The 25,113-nt window shown below is 34.6% G+C and overlaps 2 protein-coding genes across 6 annotated transcripts; both read right to left on the minus strand.

Moving 5' to 3' along the window:
• Window positions 1-1,249: 1,249 nt before the first annotated feature.
• LOC306854246 (arf-GAP with coiled-coil, ANK repeat and PH domain-containing protein 2-like) lies at window positions 1,250-16,857 on the minus strand. 2 transcript variants are annotated; one of them, XM_079392099.1, is made up of 23 exons: window positions 16,467-16,857; window positions 15,869-15,926; window positions 14,263-14,382; window positions 14,123-14,176; window positions 13,569-13,627; window positions 12,941-13,124; window positions 11,160-11,204; window positions 10,985-11,080; window positions 10,800-10,874; window positions 9,402-9,505; window positions 8,408-8,459; window positions 8,230-8,330; window positions 7,917-8,028; window positions 5,980-6,158; window positions 5,399-5,468; window positions 5,157-5,248; window positions 5,000-5,079; window positions 3,915-4,069; window positions 3,714-3,823; window positions 3,468-3,578; window positions 3,311-3,372; window positions 1,979-2,330; window positions 1,250-1,859 (listed from the first exon to the last, which is right to left on the minus strand). In XM_079392099.1, the coding sequence occupies exons 1-22, from the start codon at window positions 16,517-16,519 to the stop codon at window positions 2,197-2,199; spliced, it is 2,106 nt and encodes a 701-aa protein (XP_079248225.1). In that variant the 5' UTR covers window positions 16,520-16,857; the 3' UTR covers window positions 1,250-1,859; window positions 1,979-2,196. The 2 variants fall into 2 exon arrangements, with proteins under 2 accessions (XP_079248225.1, XP_079248226.1); XM_079392100.1 differs by lacking the exon at window positions 10,800-10,874 and having other exon boundaries at window positions 1,251-1,859.
• A 502-nt stretch (window positions 16,858-17,359) lies between these two features.
• On the minus strand, window positions 17,360-24,581 carry LOC306854247 (integrin-linked kinase-associated serine/threonine phosphatase 2C-like). Of its 4 annotated transcripts, XM_079392101.1 has the most exons (12): window positions 24,513-24,581; window positions 24,129-24,208; window positions 23,769-23,810; window positions 23,510-23,638; window positions 23,195-23,315; window positions 22,922-23,028; window positions 22,748-22,841; window positions 20,350-20,437; window positions 19,353-19,486; window positions 18,563-18,682; window positions 18,372-18,453; window positions 17,360-17,761 (listed from the first exon to the last, which is right to left on the minus strand). In XM_079392101.1, exons 1-12 carry the CDS (start codon window positions 24,578-24,580, stop codon window positions 17,621-17,623), a joined length of 1,206 nt encoding a protein of 401 aa, XP_079248227.1. In that variant the 5' UTR covers window position 24,581; the 3' UTR covers window positions 17,360-17,620. The 4 variants fall into 4 exon arrangements, with proteins under 4 accessions (XP_079248227.1, XP_079248228.1, XP_079248229.1 ...); XM_079392102.1 differs by lacking the exon at window positions 23,769-23,810; XM_079392103.1 differs by lacking the exon at window positions 24,513-24,581 and having other exon boundaries at window positions 24,129-24,389.
• Window positions 24,582-25,113: the final 532 nt, after the last annotated feature.

The following is a 25,113-nucleotide window of genomic DNA, read 5'->3' on the forward strand; positions in this document are numbered from 1 at the left end:
ATTGCCAAGTCAGCAGTCTTCTCCATTATTGTGGTTTCAAAGAACAGGAGAGACCCTGAATTTATACTGTAGAGATGGTCATTAATTGAAACTCAAATGCAAATATTCTAATATTTTGAGATACTGATTTTTGACTTTCATCAGCTGTAAGCTATCATCATCAAAATTTAAACAAAAAAAACTTAATGTTTTACTTTACATGTAATGAATCTAAAATATTTGAAAGTTTCACTTTTTGAAATAAGTTACAAAAAAAATTAACTTTTTCACGATATTCAATTTTTTTTAGATGTACCTATATATATATATATATATATATATACACACACACAGACACATATACATATATATTCATTCTATGTAAAGAAACAACAATGAGCTGCGTCTTAATACATTAATTTAATATAAACTATTTTAAAATAATGTAAATAATTATATAATTTTAATTTGAATAACTGAAATAGTCTGAAATTTTCCTCTAAAATGAGCATTTTTATCAGGCTCCTATGTTTAGGTTCAGTAATTTTACTCTAATGTCAAAGTATACGTCCTTTTCTATGCAATTAAAGTGAAATAACTGAACATAAATATAGGAGCTTGATAAAAATGCTCATTTTAGAAGAAAATTTCTGATGGCATTTGGAGGCTTTTGCATCTGAACTCTTTTAATAATTTAAATAAAATAAACTTTACAATGTAATTTTCATTACAATATATATACTGTATATATATATATCTCATATAGTCCTCATTCCTAAAACATTTTAGGAATTTGCCAACTGATTTTTGATATTTTTTTAGACTCCTGATTATTGATTTAATTAATAATTGTTTGATTTTCAGATGCTTGTTGTTTATATTAAATAAATTACATACATATATTAACAAATAAACAAATATATACACATTTTATTTTATTAACATGTTTTTTATTTTGGGTAAAATATTTTATAGATAAGTGAAAATATAATAGTTTAAGAAAATCGTTTTATTATGGATGTAAAAATGTACATAGACTTGATTTATTTCTTCTAATAAAAAAGCAGTGAAAACTATGAAATCTTTATTATTAATCAATCTTTTCTCAACGTGAAATATTTTCTCCCGACATATACAGTTAGTCATTTAATATTTGCAAGTCGCTTTGGATAAAAGCGTCTGCTAAATGAATAAATGTAATATTTTCTATTGTGTCTCTATCAAAATTATGAAAAAGTGAAACTGAAAATAACCAGACAGCAAAGAATTTGCATAACTCATTTCATAGTTAAATAGCTTTTAATTCATTAGTTAGAATAAGACATCAATGATATTAATATATTGTGTATCACATGATATTAATTGCTATAACCGTTAATGTACTTATTTTTATTCAGTGTGCATTTAAAGTCAACACGAAACTGCATTCCCAATCCATTTTACTGTCTTAATCAGACACATACTCAATAAAACAGGATATTAAACAAGATCAAATCTGTGAAATGGTTTGATTTTATCCACAAGGAAGGTGTGGATAATGAAAAGTGTCTCTATATTATAGAAAGTTGAAAAATAAGGATTAGTGAGCCAAAATGAAAGATGTTAATACATTTTGATAATGCATAAAGAATAACATGCACTGATGAATCATTCACAGTAAGACCAGAAACATGCATTCAGAACGTAAACAGGGTCAGTTCTGATTTCATGTTGACTTCAATATCCTAAATATTCACCGTAAGTGTGAATGTCCTTCAAAGTTCAGCGTAGAAGCGTGTTTCACTGCAGCACGATATAAAAACCTTTAGTAAAACCAACAGCACAGCCTAAAATCAGGAGGAGAACAGTCAGTGTGGATGAAATGAGTTGGACCGTATCGCCTCACACACACACACACACACACACACACACACGCGCACGCACACACGCGCACGCGCACACACACACGCGCACACACACACACGCGCACACACACACGCGCACGCACACACACACACACACACACACACACACACACACACACACACACACACACACACACACTTTAATACGGAGTATCAGTCACGTTAACCGTCCCACACTCAGAGATTCAGAGCAGATGTTTAGTTTTTAACTAGTTGCAACATTAAGATTTCCCTCTTTTGTTTTTTTCCCTTGCCCCATGGTGCAGCAGCGTGACCTCTGACCTCACTTGACCTCTGACCTTCCGGTCCCTCTCTAGTTTTTCTCCTCTTCGTCGCGCTCTTCATCCTCAGAGCCGCGGAGGAACTGACGGCGAGAGAGTTTCTCCGGGTCGTGTGACGCCATGTTACTGAAATCACGGAAGATATCCTGGAATGTTTCATCGTCTCCTGAGAAAAAGCGACAAGAAGAATTTGTGCTTGTTGTTAATAAAGTTTCACTATAAACAAAACTTTTGATTGGGGTTTATGAGATGTTTCTGCTTAATAAACAGATTATGAGGAAATCTGGAATGTTAAATTATGAAGGTATTATGAAAGTTTTTGTTGTTTTTAAACAATAGCAGATACTGTTAATTTACTGTTAATTTATTTATTTTTACACATTCAAATGTAATTGTGTGTATATATAAATAATTGATTTCAATTCAAATATTTTGTCATTAAAACTATAATTGTTTGTATTTTAAATTTAGTAAATATGATAGTATTGTATAATAAAAATTATTTTAATGAAAATAATAAAATAGTTTTATATAGTTAATTTATCTATTTTTAATACAATTATTTAATATGACTATGATGCCGCCATATAAATATGTAATTATTAATTTTTATTCCATTATTATTTAAATTTTATTATACAGTATGGTAAAGTTGTAATGGTTCTGTATTGTGTGTTGTTGTTGTTATTGTTATTAATATTATTATATTTTTACTTGTATTTGTATGCATTTATGTATGCATATATAAATAAAAGATTTTAATTAACTAAAATATTTGCAATTAAAATAATGTCAGTTGTAATTTAGAATTATGTAATTACAATAATATTTTATATTATAAATGTTTGATATTTATTAATAAATTTTTTATATTAATTTTAATATTTTAAATTATAAAATGAATACATTTAAAATTGTTTTAATTAAATTAAAAATTTTATATAATTTTTAAATAAAGATTTTTAAATAAAACTATTTCAGAATTTCAGTGCCTTCACCATATGTAATTACTGTTTTTTCATTCCATTATTATATTATATTAAATTAATGTTGGTGTGAGAAAGTTGTAATGGTTCTATATTTTGTTTTGTTACTTTGGATCGTATAACAATTTTATAGAATTCAAAAATAACAATAACATCTTACCAACAGATCCGAAGAATCCCTCTGAATCCCTCATTTCCTCATTCATTCGAGCCATTCTCAACCTGAAACACACACACACACACACACACACACACACACTACATCAATTATGATTTCTAGCACACACAGCACACACAAACACACTCTGATCACTCACAGAGTGACAATGTCAGCGTGGGCGGTTTCAATGGCGATACTGAGCGGATCCTTTCCCTTTTCATCAGCTGCGTACTGATTGGCTCCTCTCTTGAGCAGCAGACACACCTGCCTGAAGCGACCAATCACAGAACAGCATCACATTAAAGATCACATCCCATGAAAACGGACTCATTTACTTGCTTAATAAATGTTTGTGAGCTTTTCGGTGCACAAAGTGGCTCTGATAATCCAGGCGATGATGTACCCCGTGTGTCCGTAGGTGGCGGCGGCGTGCAGAGCTCCCTGTCCGTGCTGATCTCTGTGATTCACATTCGCGCCGTTCTGCAACAAAAACTCGCACGCCAACAGCGAGCCCTGCCAGAAACACACACACAATGTCATTGAAGACGCTAATCTCACACACACACACACACACATACACACACTAAACAGCACTCGGACTCACCCCGATGGCTGAACCAATCAGAGCCGTCCGTCCCTCCTGCTCAGGGTTACTCCAGTTCACTTCCGCCCCATCAGCCAGCGCCGTCGCCATGGCAACAAGATCACCGCCTAGCGACGCCTTATATAGCCTCTCACCGGCCCGTAGCTTTACTGTTTCTATGACAAAAATTTATTCAAATAATTAATATAATAAAAAAAATAGAATTCAGTTAACTGTTATTTCATTTAACGTTTAATGTAAATGTAATAATACTAAAATATTATATTTCATATTAACAATTTTTAGAATTAACTTATTACATTATTTTAAATAATCATTCAAATAATTATCCCGAGGCCGCATCCCCTGACCCTAGTACAGAAGAGAAGCGGTCTGAAGAATGAATGGATGGAATTAAAACAATAACATTATTTTATATAAAATAATTGTATTATTTTAATGAAAAAATATTATTTTAATGAATAGAAGCATGTTAATTGTATCAATGTAGTTTTACATTTTATTGTAACAATATTTTAATTAATAATTACAATGTTTATTATTTAATTAAAATCATTTTAAAATTAAATAAAATTTATTTTAAATATAAAAAATATTAATAATTGAAATAATTTTAAATAATTTTAAATAAATGCAGTATTTTATTAGTAAAATATTATATAAATTAAAATAATTATATAATTTATTTAGGCAAGGCATTTTATTTATATTTCATACACAATGATAATTCAAAGTGCTTTACATAGAAGGAAGTAAAATAATCATAAAAAAAATAATCACAACAATAAAACAGGGAACTTTTTAAATGATTCAGAAATTGATTTCAAATGAATTTAAAACACAGCTAAACAGATGAATTTAAAGCAATTATATTATTTAACTATATATATATATATTAATTTTAAACATTACTTTAATTAATAAAATAATTTTTAGTTATACAAAAAAAATTATAAATAAAATTATTCTAAATTAAAATTATTATTTTAATAATAAAAATAATTATTTAAATCGAAAGCATATTTTATAATTTAAAAGAATATTAAAAGCTATTTATTAATGATAAACAACACAAACACTCTCACCAGCATCAGAACCATAAGGATCACGTGCCATGAATCTTTTCTCCACATACTTAAACCGGATCCACTGTTCTTTATCCTGCCTGAGAGAGACAGTGACAACAATCATTTATACATTCAGAGAGCTTAATATATAACAACATACGTGTGAGAAACAGACCGTGGACTGTCTGCGCTGGGCTTCTGCAGTCCATCTGCTGGGTTACACTCATAAATGCCATTAATGACTCCATTACCCAGAACGCACAGCAGCTGTGGGGGCGGAGTTATAGACGCAGATCAACCAATGGCACTAATTGCTGTAACTAGGTTTTGGAGTGATGGTGTATATCAGAGATTTTGATAGAGTTCAAATGATGTTTATTAAAAGTGAAATCAGGCCGTTCAGACGAAATGACAAACCTTTAACTGTTCTGGCTCCCAGGAATCAAGAGTGAGCGATCGAACCTTGGACAGATGAACGCCGAGACTCCTGTCAACACAAACCAACAACATCACATTTAAACAAATAAACCCATTCAATATCATAGAGTTCATGAGTAATGCTACTAATAAAACCACAAATGATCTGTTTACACAGAATGTTGTGTCCTGTTAATACACAACAAAAATATTCATTTTATATTTAATATTATATTGCTACACAATAAAATGAAAACTATATGAAATCGGAAAATAAACTTCCCATTACCACTGAGAGTTAACTATAATAACCCTGGCTGGACTTTAACATTCAAGGTGCATCCCAATTCGCTATTATATACCATTTTTAGTATAAATACTGAAAAAGTGCACTTTAAATGCCTGAATGATGCACTTAATTAATCGACAAAACAATACTTCATGCACTCAACTGTCAGCTTTAATTACATACTAAAGAGCATCTAGAATCTGATGTTGGATGACAACATAACCTTATATAATTCATACACTAGATGGTGGAGTAGTGCATGATTTAAACGCAGCAGATGTTCAGACATCACCTGTGGATCCCCGAGCACTCGATGCACATGGTGATGCCGAGGTTAACGCTGGCCCAGCGAGGCTCCGCCTCCCCGCAGTCACAGCAGCGCTGGTTACCGTTGCCACGGAGAGCCACGCACAGAGCGGGAGGGTGAGGGGGTGGGTCCGGAACAGGCGCGGGGGCGGAGTTCTGCTTCACCTAAACACACACAATATGCAAATAAAAACAATTGCTACAAAAAGATGAAAGACAAAATTTTATAGAATATATATATATATATATATATATATATATGTGTGTGTGTGTGTGTGTGTGTGTACAAACCCGATTCCAAAAAAGTTGGGACACTGTACAAATTGTGAATAAAAACAGAATGCAATGATGTGGAAGTTTCAAATTTCAATATTTTATTCAGAATACCACATAGATGACATATCAAATGTTTAAACTGAGAAAATGCATCATTTTAAGGGAAAAATAAGTTTATTTTAAATTTCATGGCATCAACACATCTCAAAAAAGTTGGGACAAGGCCATGTTTACCACTGTGTGGCATCCCCTCTTCTTTTTATAACAGTCTGCAAACGTCTGGGGACTGAGGAGACAAGTTGCTCAAGTTTAGGAATAGGAATGTTGTCCCATTCTTGTCTAATACAGGCTTCTAGTTGCTCAACTGTCTTAGGTCTTCTTTGTCGCATCTTCCTCTTTATGATGCGCCAAATGTTTTCTATGGGTGAAAGATCTGGACTGCAGGCTGGCCATTTCAGTACCCGGATCCTCCTTCTACGCAGCCATGATGTTGTAATTGATGCAGTATGTGGTCTGGCATTGTCATGTTGGAAAATGCAAGGTCTTTCCTGAAAGAGACAACGTCTGGATGGGAGCATATGTTGTTCTAGAACTTGGATATACCTTTCAGCATTGATGATGCCTTTCCAGATGTGTAAGCTGCCCATGCCACACGCACTCATGCAACCCCATACCATCAGAGATGCAGGCTTCTGAACTGAGCGCTGATAACAGCTTGGGTTGTCCTTGTCCTCTTTAGTCCGGATGACATGGCGTCCCAATTTTCCAAAAAGAACTTCAAATTTTGATTCGTCTGACCACAGAACAGTTTTCCACTTTGCCACAGTGCATTTTAAATAAGCCTTGGCCCAGAGAAAACGCCTGCGCTTCTGGATCATGTTTAGATATTGCTTCTTTTTTGACCTATAGAGTTTTAGCCGGCAACGGCGAATGGCACGGTGGATTGTGTTCACCGACAATGTTTTCTGGAAGTATTCCTGAGCCCATGTTGTGATTTCCATTACAGTAGCATTCCTGTATGTGATGCAGTGCCGTCTAAGGGCCCGAAGATCACGGGCATCCAGTATGGTTTTCCGGCCTTGACCCTTACGCACAGAGATTGTTCCAGATTCTCTGAATCTTTGGATGATATTATGCACTGTAGATGATGATAACTTCAAACTCTTTGCAATTTTTCTCTGAGAAACTCCTTTCTGATATTGCTCCACTATTTTTCGCCGCATCATTCGGGGAATTGGTGATCCTCTTGCCACCTTGACTTCTGAGAAACACTGCCACTCTGAGAGGCTCTTTTTATACCCAATCATGTTGCCAATTGACCTAATAAGTTGCAAATTGGTCCTCCAGCTGTTGCTTATATGTACATTTAACTTTTCCGGCCTCTTATTGCTACCTGTCCCAACTTTTTTGGAATGTGTAGCTCTCATGAAATCCAAAATGAGGCAATATTTGCCATGACATTTCAAAATGTCTCACTTTCAACATTTGATATGTTATCTATATTCTATAGTGAATAAAATATAAGTTTATGAGATTTGTAAATTATTGCATTCCTTTTTTATTCGTAATTTGTACAGTGTCCCAACTTTTTTGGAATCGGGTTTGTATATATATATATATATATATTTTATATAAGTATGTGTGTACCTGAGTGTTTTGTTCTGTTACTTGATCGCGGTACGCCAAGTCTATACAGCCCTGAACAGCATTAATCCACGCCAACTTCAGCTCCTCTGAATCAGCCTGTAACACACAACACCTGTGCACACAAACACATGATTACACACACACACCTTACAGCCTTTTAAAGAAAACCAAATCTGTGTCTTTATAAACAGGCATCATTCAACTATAAGACTGGACTGCAAAATAATGCTTTCAGCTACGAATCAGTTTATCACATTTTAACACACATTTGACAGATTTTACAGCCACACTGATGTATGTTTCATCGTCTTACTTCTGCACCGACAGCAGCTCAAAACAGAAACGGCGGTCGATCACATCCAGAGATTTCACCGCACACAGACGCAGATCATCGAACAGAACCACCGGCGGCTCCTGAAACACACACACACAATGTGAAAGAGAAACAAGCTACATGAAGACCCAGTTCTAGACTGATGTGGATGGTTTACCTTGTGTGATTTTGAGTAGATTAACCGATTATTTTCAGTGGAAAACCAGCACCTGAGAGATAGAAACCATTGTTAATAATACATCATTTTTTCAGCACTTGACATTGATATGTTAATGTAAACAGATCTCTGTGCCCCCTAATAGTCGACTAACTGTTAGTGAACCAGAAGAGGTTTCGACTCTGTAAAGACTACATTTATTTATGTGCACTCATGATAGCAACAAATCATTGTGCTTTTGTAAAATAATGAAAGCAAACAGGATGCACTTTCTGCCTTCTCATTCTGTGAACTTGAGCGCGAACCTCCGTCTACACTTACCTAACGTACATGAAAACATATCTATAGAGAGCGAAATGTATACTTTCAAATGAACCAATTGAAATGGAAAACAAATATTCCCTGATTATGTATCTTTATGAAACATGCATACAGGTGCATGCACTACTGCGGAGATGACGAATCAGTGTCGCCGACTTCATCTCTTAAGATACAACCAAAGAAAGCACTAGTTTATCAGTGAATTATTCAAATGTTAATGTAGCCTCCTTACTGTTTTTCCCTGACTAATTCATAATTACTTCTGCGGTGCGCTTATTAGGCTATGTAGGCAATTAAGAGCTCATTATAATGATTTAAATGCTTTATTAATAAATGTGTGATTAGTCGACTAATGCTTCAAATGAACGACTACTAGTCGACCAGAAAAATTAACTTATTTAACTAAAATTAACTAAAATTATTTAATTTCAAATAGTTGCCGAGGCAATTTTAATTTTCTTATTCAACTTGATGAGCTACAATAATTAAAACTGAAATAAAAAATGAACATGAAACTAATCAAAATGATACAAACACAATTATTAAAAGCAAAAACAAAAAGACAAATGATTACAACATTAAATAAAATAAAAAATAAAATGAGCAAATTCTAAATATTAATAAAAGATATAATAGAATCTCAAAGACAGCATCTCAGCACTGGGTCTGTCACCTCTTCCATGTCTTGTTCTTCTTGCGAGAGCGTTTGAACAGGTATCCCTGAATCGTTCCTCCGTCAGACGGGTTACAGACCAGAACCGCTTCTCCAGACGCATCCTACCAAACACACAACCATTAAAAACCACACACGATCAAAAGATCAACTTCCAAACACAGATTAACTACCAAAACTCACTATGATTAAACCGATGGAAGTTTGACAATTTAAAAAATCATGTTGATATACATGCAGTTGAAAAGTAAGTTATCAACACTATTAATTTAGGATCATTAATTTACTTATATTTCTGTTATATTTTCTGTTTTCACTTTAATTTTAGTCAAATTTTAGTCATTTTGTTGTGGAGGTTTTTATATTAAATTTAACATTTACATTTTTATATAGTTATTTTAGTACTTAAGTACTTGAGAAATGTAAAAACAATTATATTTTTACTATTTAGATATAAGTAAAGTTAAATAAGTAAAATAAGTAAAACAATAAATAAATAAATAAATATATATAAACTAGGAAAAAAAGGGGAAATATATATTATTATATAAACATATATATATATATATATATATATGTGTGTGTGTATAATATATATTTATATATATATATATTTGTGTGTGTATAATATATATATATATATATATATATATATATATATATATATATATATATATATATATATATATATATATATGTGTGTATAATATATATTTTCCCTTTTTTTCCTAGCTAACTATAACCATTGTTATAAATAAGTATTAATAGTCAAAATCTGAGTATCCAGATCTGATTACTGCAAAAAGTATTTTTTTCTTTTTTTCTATTATTACAAATATCCAAATCAATTAAAAATATTCCTAAACCAAGATACTTCATAATTACTTGAGAAGCTGATTCAAGACATTAAGCCTTGTATACTGATAAATTGTTTAAATTTAAGTTGAGTTTATGCTTAAAAAAAAAAAAAAAAAAATCTGTCAGTGGGGTCAAATAAATCTGGTTTTCCCTTTGAATCAAGTTTAATCTTCTTGCCTCACTGAAAGATTTTTTTCTTGTTTTAAGCATAAATGCATCTCAAGCAAATGCATCGTGATTTAAAGATTTTAGACATTTATAATTGACAACATGACAAAAATGCAGAGTAAGAAAATAATGTTTAGCAGTATGTGGTGTTCATAATTTAGTGACGTTCTCATTCCAAAGAGCATTTCATTGACGTAAAATGATGTTATTAATATTATAGTCTGTTGTTCTGGAAGAGAGAGACTGCAAATCCTGCTAAAATCTATTTATATAAAATCATAAAAATGACCTCAAGTCTACAGACTCAGACTGAACTGCACATTTGTTTTTGCTGTGCTCATCAGTATTTTATAGCGAGCGTTATTATCTCACTCTCTGCTGGACGAGCAGGTGTGTGTTCTCCAGGTCTTTCCTCTTGGCAGCGCAGTCAGACGACAGCTGAGAGAGCTGCACACAGATATTACTCATATTTAACTCCAATATCCATAAAACACTGTGTGTGCATGTAAAGCCTTTATTTTGTGCATATATGAATATCTGATGTGTTTATGTGTGACCTGCGAGGCCATCGTCTTGATAGTCGGTTCTAGATCTCTCAGCAAATCGAACCCCTGGTGGAAAAACGTGCACTGAGCGTGAAAATACGAGAAGACCTGAGAAACAAAACACATGATTTTAGTCATTTTACAAGATGATATTGTATTTACAAACTCAGTTTTCTGAACAGCTCACCGAATTCAGAATATCCAACTTCTGTTGGACCTTGAAATTATTCAACTGCAAGAAAAGAAGAAAAACAAGACATTTCTCTCTGGTGAAAGTGGTTTTGGTTAAATTTCTCCCTAATAAAATAATGAAATTAATCAAATAGAAATAGCAAATAAATAAAAAAAAAAAATTTTCCTTTTTATTTTGCTCTAGGGAAATTTGTCCGAGTGAATTTCTCCCTAATAAAATGTTTAAAAATGTATTAAATAAATACTAAATATTTTATTTCTCCCTAAAAACAACAACAAATAAAAGAGAATGAACGAACGAATAAACAAAAATACATTTTATTTTTATTTTGTTCTGGAGAAATTTCTCAGGGTCATTTTCACCCAGATTCTCAAAGTTTTAAAATAATAAAATACATTAATTAAAAAAAATAAACATTTGAAAAAATGTAAATATATAAATACAAAATATTGCTTCTTTTTGTTTTGTTCTGGGGAAATTTATCTGGAATAAAATCTCCCCAGTAAAATAATAAAATATATAACTAAATAAAATTATTTAAAATATATTATAACATTAAATAAAATAAAAATAAATAATTTTTTTCCTTTTTATTCTGTTCTAGGATAAATTCCACTAGCTTATTTTTCCCCAATAAATACATACATTTTAAACCTACAACATAAATATTGGGGAAAAAACATTAACTTAAAAAAAAAGGTTTTATTTTACTGTGAAATATGATGTTCATGATTCATAATGACATTATCAGAGTAACAACAAGATTTAAAAGATCGTATGAGGTGATATTTGAGTGATGTGTAACATGAGTTCAGTCCAAAGTAAACAGGATCTGAGTCAAAACAAACAACAAGCAGCAGCCAATCAGCTTCATTCTTGCATGATGTACTGATAAAACTTCACTCTTCTGCCAAGAGAACAAACCTACTGGCTCTAAATGGTTTTGATGACTAAAACTATATGTGGGACAGAGTTATTATAGTTAACTATTACTAAAACTAAATCCATTAAAAAAACATTTTTGTTACTTGAAAAATTCTATTAATTTTTCATTTAGTTTAACTTGATATGCTAAAATAACAAACTAAAGCTGAAAAAAAAAAAAAAATCAAAAACATTTTTAAAAAGAATAAAAATGACAAACCCACAAAGCTTTTTTTTTTACTAAATTTAAAATAAAAATGGAAAATATAAAAATAAAATTTTATTATTATTATTATTATTATTATTATAAAACCTTAAACTTGTTTTCCATCTAGTTGCCATGGCAACATTAACATTTCTCATTTTTAGTTTAGTTTAAAATGATGTACTAAAATAACAAAACTGAAGCAAAAACCAAAAAAACATATTTATTTTAAAAAGTGATAGCAATAGCAAAAACAACCAAATTACTCAAATAAATTGAAATCAGAAAACCTGAAAATAAGATTATTTTATTATTATAAACCTTACATTTATTTTTCTCATCTAGTTGCAAGGCAACATTTCTAATTTTTAGTTTAAGTTGATGTGCTAAAATAACTCTAAAAAATAAATAAAAAATATATAGCCATATTTAATAAAATAGAAAAGAAAACGAATAACAATGATTTAAAAAAAAAAAACACAGCTAACTAACCAAATTGTAACTCAAATTAAAATGAATTGTTTTTTAACTTAATTCAAAATAATAAAAACTATGATAGTTTATCTATGATACTAAAATAACACTCATGTGGACTTTAGGGAAAAACCAAATGGTATGAAAATGTAGAATATGGGTAATGAAATACCTGCAGGCAGTAGTCCAGGGCGAAGTGTTGGTAGCATTTGCGCGTGGCGAGCAGCAGGTGAGTCGCACGCTCAGCGTCTGCGGGTTTGTGTCGGCCGACCTGAGCGTTTTTCACAACGGCGGCATCGAGATCGTCTCCGATCCGGACAAACTCACGGCGAGTGTCACGAATCTGGGGCAGAAACCTGTGAGAGAACAAACCGTTACACTTTAATGCAGTGAAAGTGTGTGTGAGCACGCGCATGTGTGTGTGTGCGTGAGATGTGTGTGTGTGAGATGTGTGTGTGTGTGTGTGTGAGAGAGAGATGTGTGTGTGTGTGTGTGTGTGTGTGTGAGAGAGAGATGTGTGTGTGAGAGATGTGTGTGTGTGTGTGTGTGAGAGAGAGATGTGTGTGTGTGTGTGTGTGAAATGTGTGCGTGTGTGGTGTGTATGTGCGTGTTGTTTGTGTGTGTGTGTGTGTGTGTGTGTGTGTGTGAGAGAGAGATGTGTGTGTGTGTGTGTGTGTGTGTGTGTGTGGTGTGTATGTGCGTGTTGTTTGTGTGTGTGTGGTGTGTGTGTGAGATGTGTGTGTGTGAGAGAGATGCGTGTGTGTGTGTGTGTTTGTGTGTGTGTGTGTGATGTGACGTACTGTGAAAGCAGGTTTGTGAGCTGCTGGGTAATGGCTCTCTGAGTCTGATCAAACAGCATCTGCAAGAAAACACATCATTTTTAACGCACATATGTGACCCTGCAGCACAAAAGCAGTCATGAGTAGCACAGGTATATTTGTAGCAATAGCCAACAATACACTGTATGGGTCAACATTATACATTTCTCTTTTATGACAAAAATCATTAGGATATTAAGTAAAGATCATGTTCAATGAAGATATTTTGTACATTTCCTACCGTAAATATATTAAAACTTCATTTTTGATTAGTAATATGCGTTACTAAGAATTACTTAATGTGATTTTCTCAATTTATTTATTTTTTTGCACCCTCAGATTCCAGATTTTCAAATATTGTCCTATCCTAACAAACCATACATCAATGGAAATCTTATTTATTCAGCTTTCAGAGGATGTATAAATCTCAATTTAAAAGAATTGACCCTTATGACTGGCTTTGTGGTCCAGGGTCACAAATATATTTTTTGGCATTGCACAGGTACATAGAGAACGATGCATATACACACACTCACCGTCTGAAACTGGATCATTTCCTGCAAGCCCTGGTTGAACTGACGCAGGCAATTCTACAGAAACACACACACACACACAATCAGAGGTCAGCATGAGCCGTCTGATCAGAGAGCTCGACCCTTCAGACATCAGTGCTCACCAGAATAACACCGTCGCTCTTATGATACGTTGTAAACTCGGCCAGGCCGGAGAGGAAGAGCTGATTGCAGGAGGTATAGTTCTGACCTGCCTCCACCATCTGACCGCACAGCTTCATCACCTGCAGACAGACAGAGAGCACAAGGGCTTCATAAGATTATGAGAAAATCATTTTACTTTGAACTTTTGACATGAGACAGTTGGATGAACATCAATACATGATAATCTGTGGAAATGGTCATGAAAAAATACAACACAAAACAAAATATAAAATGACAAATCAAGTCTAACAATATTAATTTAAAATATAATATAATATAATAATAAAATAAATAAATAATATAATAATAATTATAAAAATAAACTAAAATATTAAATATAATGTAATACATGTATGCATGTATGTAATATATATATATATGTGTGTGTGTGTGTGTATATAAAGTAAAATGATATAAAACATGACTATATATATAATCATATATAAAGTATACACGGGTGCTTCTAAAAAAAATTGAATATCGTGAAAAAGTACATTTTTTCTTGTAACTAATTTCAAAAAGTGAAACTTTCATATATTTTAGATTCATAACATGTAAAGTTTTTTTGTTTTAATGTTGATGATAGCTTACAGCTCATGAAAGTCAAAAATCAGTATCTCAGAATATTAGAATATTTCCTAAGATCAATCAAAAAAGGATTTGCAAAACAGAAAAGTTCAAGTTCTTTAAAGTATGTTCACTTATGCACTCAATACTTGGTCGGGGCTCAGCATCAGTGAGGAATGGCATGGAAGCGATCAGCCTGTGGCTCTGATGAGGCACTATTGAGTCTTCAGCTCGTCTGTATTGTTGGATTGACTGTTTCTCATCTTTCTCTTGAAAATATCCCACAGATTCCATATGGGGTTCAGGTCAGGCATGTTGTCTGGCCAATCAAGCACAGTAATATCATGGTCAGCAAATGGAGTATTCTCCATTATTGTGGTTTCAAAGAACAAGAGATACGCTGAATTTATACTGTAGAGATGGTCATTAATTGAAACTCAAATGTAAATATTCTAATATTTTGAGATACTGATTTTTGACTTTCATGAGCTGTAAACTCTAATCATCAAAATTAATTGGTTTTACTTTACATGCAATGAATCTAAAATATATGAAAGTTTCACTTTTTGAAATAAGTTACAAGAAAAAATGAACTTTTTCACCATATTCTAATTTCCTGAGATGCACCTGTGTATATAAACACTACAATTTAATATAAAACATCACCATAATAAAATATAATACAAAAACAAACTAAATATATAATATAAAACATGACTATAATGAAATCTAGTAAAATATAATACAAAATAATAAAACATAAAAAGTATAAAGTTAAATATTTCCGATAAAACATGACTATAATATAATATTATAATATAAACTAAAATATAATAACATGACCATAATACATCTAAAAATATAAACTAAAATTTAAAAGAAAAATATTTTAAATATTTTGGCACAAAAATCTTCACTGGCATTATCAGCGGACCTGACTGGAAAAAAATAAATGCTCCAAAAATGTATATGACCCCTTTAAATACGTGAACATCTTACTTTCTCCACACGGCTCTCCAGTTCTGCAACATCACTCTCACATTTATCCAGAGACTGCCTGCAAACAAGCACACACACACACACACACACACACACACACACACACACACGCACACGCACACACACACACACACACATTAATCTGACAGCTGATACACCATACAGCCCAAGAGCATGATGGGTAGTTTACAAATGATATCTCCATAAGCCGTTTTTTATTTATAAATGAACATTTTAGGTTCAAATGAATAAAAGAAACTGCTCGACATTTTAAGTTTTTCTTCATTTTGCATTATTTAGATTTTTTTCTTCTTTTGCTGCAGTACAACACTTGCAGTGCGAAAAATTAATTATTAATTAAACACATATACCGTGTAGCAATTTAATTTAAAATGTTGTTTAGATAGTTTTAGATGGAGTTTAGCATCTCATGTCAACTACCCATCACGACCCGTTTCATTAACTCATTTGATTAGCATTGGGTCTGCTATATGCACATCTGAGGAACCATGCGGTGCGTTATGAATGAGATATTAATATACAGTGTATTATGAATGAGATATTAATATACAGTGTATTATGAATGAGATATTAATACCTGAACGCAGGAGAGTCTCTGATGCACTCCTCGAAGTCCAGGAAAGTGTCCATGTTTCGCTCTGTCCTTCTGAACTCAGTGTTTGTAACTATAGTTGGACGCACTGTAAGACATTATCCGGACACTGATTCCCGCAGGAGCCTGAAGCAGAAACACACCGAGCGCCGAGAGCATCACTGTCTCCGGTATTATCTCACACTCACCGACAGGACTCACAGCAAACCTGCGCTGCAGATACTGGACACGGACCACACTAATGCACACGATTCATTCAATCATATCATTCAAGTTCTCGGAGATGTCTGAGTCTGTCTCGAGCTGTGTTGACAGCTGCGGAGCTGTTCGTTCATGTTGACGCGAGTCGCTTTTTCCGGTGCCGGAAGTCAAGCGCGCTCAGGATGTCCGGTCCGGCCTTTTCAAAATAAAAGCATGCACTATAACGTAAAATAAAAGATAGCATTTAAAATAAAATAAAATCTAAAATACAGTTAACAGAATAACAAATAAAATAAAACTAAATTGAAATGAAAAAAATATATATATAAAACAGAACAGAATAAAATAAAAAAAAACAAAAATAAAATAACCTTTTTTGAACACTATTCATTAAAATAAGATAACATCTCAAATAAAATAGCATTTCAAATACAATAAATCTGAAACAAAACAAAAAAACTAAAATAGAATAGTTTTTCAACCACATTAATAAAAACACATTAAACAAACCCTTTAACTAATATTTACACAAAACCGCAGACTAAATAAAAAAAGAGATCTAAAATATTAAATAAAGCCATTTCAAAAGTGAATCAGTAGTTTAATACTGCTGATATTTTAAACAATCAGTACACACTGACTCACATACACAGCAATTCAGACAGGACACAGATATTGTGAGATTGTATAAAAGTTTATTGTTTAGTATTTGATGCCAAACAGCACAAATACTAAAATCTGACACAGTGTTTTCAAAAGCCCTGCTTTGGAAAAAAACAAAAACAAGTTGAGATTCAAACATCTCTATAATAAACCTTATTTTCATTTCAGCACAATGTACTACCTCTGAATTCATGTGTACCTGTGTGTGTTTGTGTAACAGAAAAGATTCTGAATGGAAGTGTGTGTGTGTGTGTGTGTGTGTGTCTGTAATGATTTCAGAACTCAATAGAGATGAGAATAACAGTGACGTTGTCCGCACAGCCCCGCCTCACAGCCTCACTGGCCAATCGCTGACAAGCTGCTTCAAATCGCCCCGCCTCCTCACTCTGCCCCTCCTTCTGCTCCACAGTCTCATTCTAAAAAATAAAACCATTGTATCATACAATACACGCAGCAGAGTTATTCTAGAAATAAGATACCATTATAGTTTTTATTAATATTTACATTTTTTTATTTTTGTTTTTCATTTTTATTTTAAATATTTGTAGCAATTTTGTTGTTTTTGTCATTTTTATTTATTTGTTAGTTTTTTATATATATAAAAAAATATTTAAAATAAAAATGAAAAACAAAAATAAAAAAAATCCAAATATATATATATATATATATAAAATGTCTATATCCTTTTTATTTAAAAAAAAAAAATCAGGTTTATTTTTGTTATTTTAGTACATCAAGTTAAAGTAAATAAAAATAAAATGTATTCTATAATAAAATAAGTGTTTTTATATTTTATTTATTTCAGTGTACGCTTATTTTTAAAGTAACTTTTTTTTAACAAAGTTTTTATAGTTTTTTTTATTTTAGTATAAGTTAAAGTAAATGAAAATAATGTTTATTACATAATAAAATAAGTTTTTAATATTTTATGTCAGTTAGCGTTTATTTTTCAAGTAACAATTTTTAAACAAAGTTTTCTATAATAATGCTGGCAGATAGAACGAGGAAGTGCATTAAAATACACACCTCTAGAATGTTGAGGACGAACTGAATGGCCTCGTCTGCAGAAAACACTTTAAAAAGCCCATCGCACGCCAAGAGAACAAACCTAAAAGCACACACAACACTAAATCCTTCAAACAAAGTCCTACAGGTTTGAAACCACATAATAGCGAGAATACTTCCTAGTAAACAAAGTGTTTCTGCATTAAACCCACCTGTCATTTCGACTGAGTTGACAGCGCCGCACGTCCGGAGTGGAAATCACTCCACAGCGTTTATACTGACCGTCACCGATGGAACGAGACACTTCCAGCACTCCCAGCACACGGCCGTCCCTGCGAACACACACCCAGTTACAACAACCATGACCCATATCCCAGAACACCTCCTGATGACTGCGTACACACACACACACACACACACACACAGAGAGAGACACACACACACACACACACACACACACACAGACAGACACACACAGACAGACACACACAGACACAGACAGACAGACAGACACACACACACACACACACACACACACACACACACAGAGACAGACACAGACACACAGACACAGAAACACAGACACACACACACACACACACACACACACACACACACACACAGACAGACAGACAGACACAAAGACACAGACAGACACAGACAGACACACACAGATACAGACAGCCACACACAGACACACAGATACAGACACACACACACACACACACACACACAGACAGACACAGACAGACACACACACACACACACACACCCACACAGAGACACAGACAGACACACACACACACACAGAGACAGACACACAGACACACACAGATACAGACACAGACAGACACGTACACACAGAGGCACAGACAGACACAGACACACAGAGACAGACAGACAGACAGACACAGACAGACACACACACACACACACACACACACACACACACACACACACACACACACACACACAGAGACACAGAGACACAGACACACACACCTGACCGAGCCGCCCGCTCTCTGAATCCTCATGCGCTCCTCATATATGGTGGGGTTGTGCTCCTTACTGAGAGCCAGAGTCACACACTTCCTTTTCCCAGAATCCTCAGCCTGCTCCAAACGACAAAGCACTGCCTAATGCACACACAAAACATTAAGATGTTTCGCATTGTGGTTTCAGTGGAATCAGAAGAATTATAATAAAATCTGATGTTGAAAGGAATAATTCAGCCAAAAATTAGCTGAACATTTAATCTAAGATGTAGATATAGATTCCACCCAAGATGTAGAGGAGTTTGTTTCTTCATTAAATTTGGAGAACTGTAGCATGACATCAGTGTCTCAGCAATGGCTCCTCTGCAGTGAATGGGTGCCGTCAGAATGACAGTCCAAACAGCTGATAAAAACATCACAATAATCCACACCACTCCAGTCCATCAAATAACATCTTGAGTCAAAAGCTGAAACAAATCCATCATTAAGACTTTTTAACTCAAATACCATAATCCATAATAACGCTTCCAAAGCGTTCTGGTCTGAATCAGGAGAGAAATCTGCACAGATCAAGCAGCATTTACAAGCCAAAACAGTCCAGAACAGCTCTAAACAAATGTGGGGCTGGATTCTGATGAGAGAGACAACAGGAGATGGACTTTTTCACTGGAGGAAGCATTATGGATTATGGACTCATATTTGAGGTAAAAACATCTTAATAATGGATTTGTTTCAGCTTTTGACTCCAGATGTTAACTGATGGACTGGAGTGGTGTGGATTATTGTGATGTGCTTATCAGCTGTTTGGACTCTCATTCTGACGGCACCCATTCACTGCAGAGCATCCATTGCTGAGAAACTGATGCAGAGACACATTTCTACAAATCTGATGAACAAACAAACTCATCCTCATCTTGGATGGCCTGAGGGTTAGCACATTTTAATTTTTGATGAACTATTAACATTTGAATAGAAAGGAGTTCAGTTTTAGTCTTCAGACTTACTCTACTGTCTCCCAGGTTTGCCACATACAGAACATCATCAACCACCAGCATACATGTGGCTGTCGAGCCGTCCTTCCACGCGGGTTTCCTACACACACACACACTTTTTACTTCGCTTCATTTCAAATCCAGCAAAACCAATTACAGTTTTTGCCTATTGCTTGAACACTTTTTGCAAAGCTTCGGCTCATTGTGTCAAAACTTTACACACAAGACACAACACTGGGATTGAAACCTAACAACCCTTTGTCAAAATGTCACGCTGATGACAAAATGACACACTTGCATCATATGAATACACTTTCAGATTAGCAGCAACACACTAGTGTACTTTATATAAAACCTTGCAGTCCTTAATTTTCACTGTTTTTATTCAGTTCATCAGTTAGCATTCTGTGAAGCTCAATGCAACACTTACAGTTTTTGTGCTGTTTTTTTTTCCAACAAAGGTTTTCACAACAACCAAAAATTAAAGTACTGAAAGGTTACAAATGACATCAACTCAATACTATACTTTACAGTACATGCAGTAACGCAAGAATAATACAATAATAAAACACAAAATACACTACTGTACAGAAAAACAGGCCAATTGTGCATGGGTGGGATTACAGATCCTGCCGTCTGTTTGGATCTGGCCACAGGATCTCATCAACGTCACAAGCGATATTTTCTCCTGCTAAGCAAAGGGGAAAATAACGCCTTGTGTGCCGAATCCATCCATGGATTGACGTTACCTCAATGTCTCCACATGCCTCTTCCATTGACTGTAGAAGAGGCATGCGGGCATGTGGTTGGCGGTCATATACGCGCCATCTCCAAGCAGAAAAAAATTCTTCGATAGGGTTTAGAAATGGCGAGTAAGGAGCAAGTATACAACTTCAAATTGATCATGGTTGGTGAACCAGTCCCGGACCAGAGCAGCCATTATCCCAGACAACAACAAACCTGAGCTGCTGTGATCTGTCCTGTACAACTGCATCATGAAGTGCATCGAGAAATGTTAGTATATGTTGCGTATTGTAGGGACCTAGTTTGGCATGATGGTGTAGTAGCCCTCGAAGGCTTATGGCGGCACACATTGTGATGTTTCCCCCACGCTGCCCCGGGACGTGCACAATTGCCCTTTGGCCAATTATATTACGACCCCGTCGTCTAGTTTTGCTGAGGTTGAAACCGGCCTCAATGTAAATGAATTCATGAGGCTGTGCAGCTCCATCCATGTCCAAGATTTTCTGCAACAAAAAAAATACATAGCATGGATGGGTGGCATTACTCAAAACACACAACTACATTACTACACATACAGAACTCCCCCCCCCCACACACAGGTACCTGTGTCCCTCTCTGCATACATCTATGTGGTACTGATACAATGGTACATACTCAGCTATTACTGTACTGGATTACATAAATACTGTATTGTAAATGTAAAGGACTGCAACACTTACCTGTACATATTCTTGTCAAAGTCCTTTGACCCTGATACAGTTCCTCTCAAATGGGACCTTGTACAATTGCTTCAATGTGATTTTGTGCTTTACCAAGACACGTCTGATCGTGGTAATGTCTACTCGATGTTGATGAATACTTGCCTATCTGCAAGTATTTGTTCCTGTAGCTGGTGGAGACATTTACATTTATTCATTTAGCTGACGCTTTTATCCAAAGCGACTTACAATTGCTATATATGTCAGAGGTCGCACGCCTCTGGAGCAACAAGGGGTTAAGTGTCTTGCTCAGGGACACATTGGTGTCTCACAGTGGATTCGAACCCGGGTCTCTCACACCAAAGGCATGTGTCTTATCCACTGCGCCACACCACCACCAATACGATTGCATTGCATTGTTCTGACCATTTCCACAATGGCAAGTTCCTGCTGTTGGGTGAACAGGCGTTGCCGACCACCCCCAGAAGGTCTTCTAGCCATTCTGTAGAAAAATGCAACCACAAATTGTTATTGGTTTGGATATCTCAATGGTACACTGCTATGTACTATATGTTCCACAAAACTACCATTTTTTGTTACAAAAAGAGCACTAGCCAACTTGCAATACAGTACATGTGATACAGTAATGTGATACGGTACAGTACTCTAAATACAGTCTGGAGTGGAGAGTTGAAGACATACCTGTTTTCCAGTCTGAATGTCCTTATGATGGATGCAACTGTGAACCGGCTTAGATGTGGGTGGACTCTCTGCCCAGCTTCCCTCATTGTCAGGCCATGATTTATCACATGATCCACCAACGTTGCTCTAATATCATCTGAAATATTGTTCCATGCATAGCCTCTTCGACCATGTCCTACTCCTTCAAGTTTTGTTACTTTGGTCTAAGCGTGTCTATAGTGTTCAAGCAATAGGCAAATAGGCAAAAACTGTAAAGCAGAACTCACTGGCTGGAGGCTTTCTTCAGGAAATCCTCATCAGTCTGACGGAAGGAGTCCAGCAGACACTTCCTCACCAGCTTCTCCAAGTTCTCCACGTCACCTGCAAATCATGATGCATTATGGGAACAGCTTTTTGTTGTAGCTGTGAGTGTGACGAGGATCAGGGCAGATGGGCTTTACCTTTAGGAAATTTGCTGAGCAGCGTCTGATGGAGATTCTCAGCAGCAAACTGTGATGCTCGAGCTCCACCGTGACCATCAAACACAGCGAAGTACGCAAGACGAGAACTGCACAACACACACAGATAGATAGATAGACAGATAGACAGTCAGATAGACAGATAGATAGATAGATAGATAGATAGATAGATAGATAGATAGATAGATAGATAGATAGATAGATAGATAGATAGATAGATAGATAGACAGACAGTCAGATAGATGGATCACTCACACTTGCGAGGGTAGGTTGGTGGAGCTGGATGTCAGATCTGGAAGCAGAATGTGAGCATCTTGCATCTCCTCTCGTTCACCGCGTCTCGCTGAGACAAATCCTGCCAGCTTCGCAAGATCTGCTGGAACACAACAAACAGACAGAGACCGAGATCATCACAGATCTTCTCTCTCTCACTACACACACACACACACACACACACACACACACACACACACACACACACACACACACACACACACACACACACACTCACTCACTCCGAACACACCCTCTGTCAGCAACACAACACAATGTGCCTGGAAAGCTGAAAACCTTTACAAACTTTCTTTTCCTCTTGTTTCTTGTCTTCCACCTCTGTCTCCTCCGAGCGGACGTCTCTCTTCCTCTTCTCTCCTCTTCTCTCCTCTGTGCCCTCATCCAGCTGCTTGGCTTTAACAGGACCTGCTCAATAAAACTTCAGAATTAACACCAATCCTTACACTCAAGAGACAGAGATAAGTTAACCACTTCCAAACCATGCATCTGCATCAATAAATACAGACTATTTTTCAAAATTGAGTAAGCTGCCTACCAAGACAGCATTTTTGAGGCACACACTTGTGAGATAGGATCACTAGGATTTGAAACACAGGCAGATTTTCATGCATTCACATATAAACATAGAACAGATTCTGCAGTATACATATTCTCAAAACGAGAGACTATGTATGCATGCATATATAAGATAATCACATTAATTTAACACGTTAGTTATAAAATTAGGCACATTATTGTTTATTTTTGTAGACATTTTTTGTGTTGGTAATACCGAAGCCAGGCTCGTGAAGCATGCACTGTATTTAACTGCACAACTTAGCGTAAATCACTCATTCTAACACCTATTACACATGCAAGATGATTATTATTATATTATTGGTGAGAATTAACCCACCTGGATCATTTGTAGGTTCCGGAAGATCACCAAATAAATCCATTTCTGAACCAAAAGTGAATAGTCTTGAGATGAAACGCCTGTTAAACCACAAAATACACCTTATACTCTGATCAAATCACACACGTATACTAGCAGATAAACGCTAAAATAAATAAATAGAATCACGCAGGTATTCACAAAGAGCTAATGTTTGATTTTTAGAGTAAAACAGACTAAATCAGCAGATCGAGGAGTGGCGCTGTTTTTAAGTGTGTGTGTGTTTGAATGCAGCAGCTATCGGGCTAATGCTAACTGAAGGAATTTGACGAGGAAATTGACGGAATTATGTTTAATACCATTAAATAGATCATGATATATGTGGCTAGCTGTTATTATACTCACAAAGCAACACAAAAACAATTTATAGTGAACAAACACAAATGTTTTTTAAAAGTCACTGATGTTGTCATAGTTTCATCAGGCGTTGGTGGTATAGTGGTGAGCATAGCTGCCTTCCAAGCAGTTGACCCGGGTTCGATTCCCGGCCAACGCAGAAATATTTTTCATTTTCGTTTCAAGTTTTCTTTTTAATAAAGTGCAGTAACGCAAAGATATGGATCCAAAGCACTATTTAAAAAAAAAAAAAAACCTACAGAAAAAACACATAGCCTACATTTGCTGATAGGAATAGGATAAGTTAATTGGGGCCCATAGCCCATAGCCTATGCATATTTGCAATATTTATTTGTGAGCTATGAATTTTTTGATTTTGTAATTGATTATTATATTTGTATTAAATTACTATTATAAAAATAACCATTTTAAATTACTACTCTACAATTTATTTTAATAAAAAAATTAAATGAAATTGTTTCGATAGTACTATACCATGTAATTTATTACTTATAATAAATTGCTATTAAATTACTATTATACAATAATTCTAAATTACTATTCTAGATTTTTTGTAATAAAAATAAAATTACATGTACAGAATTATGAC

The sequence above is a fragment of the Barbus barbus genome, assembly GCF_936440315.1.
Source record: "Barbus barbus genome assembly, chromosome: 34".
NCBI lineage: Eukaryota > Metazoa > Chordata > Actinopteri > Cypriniformes > Cyprinidae > Barbus > Barbus barbus.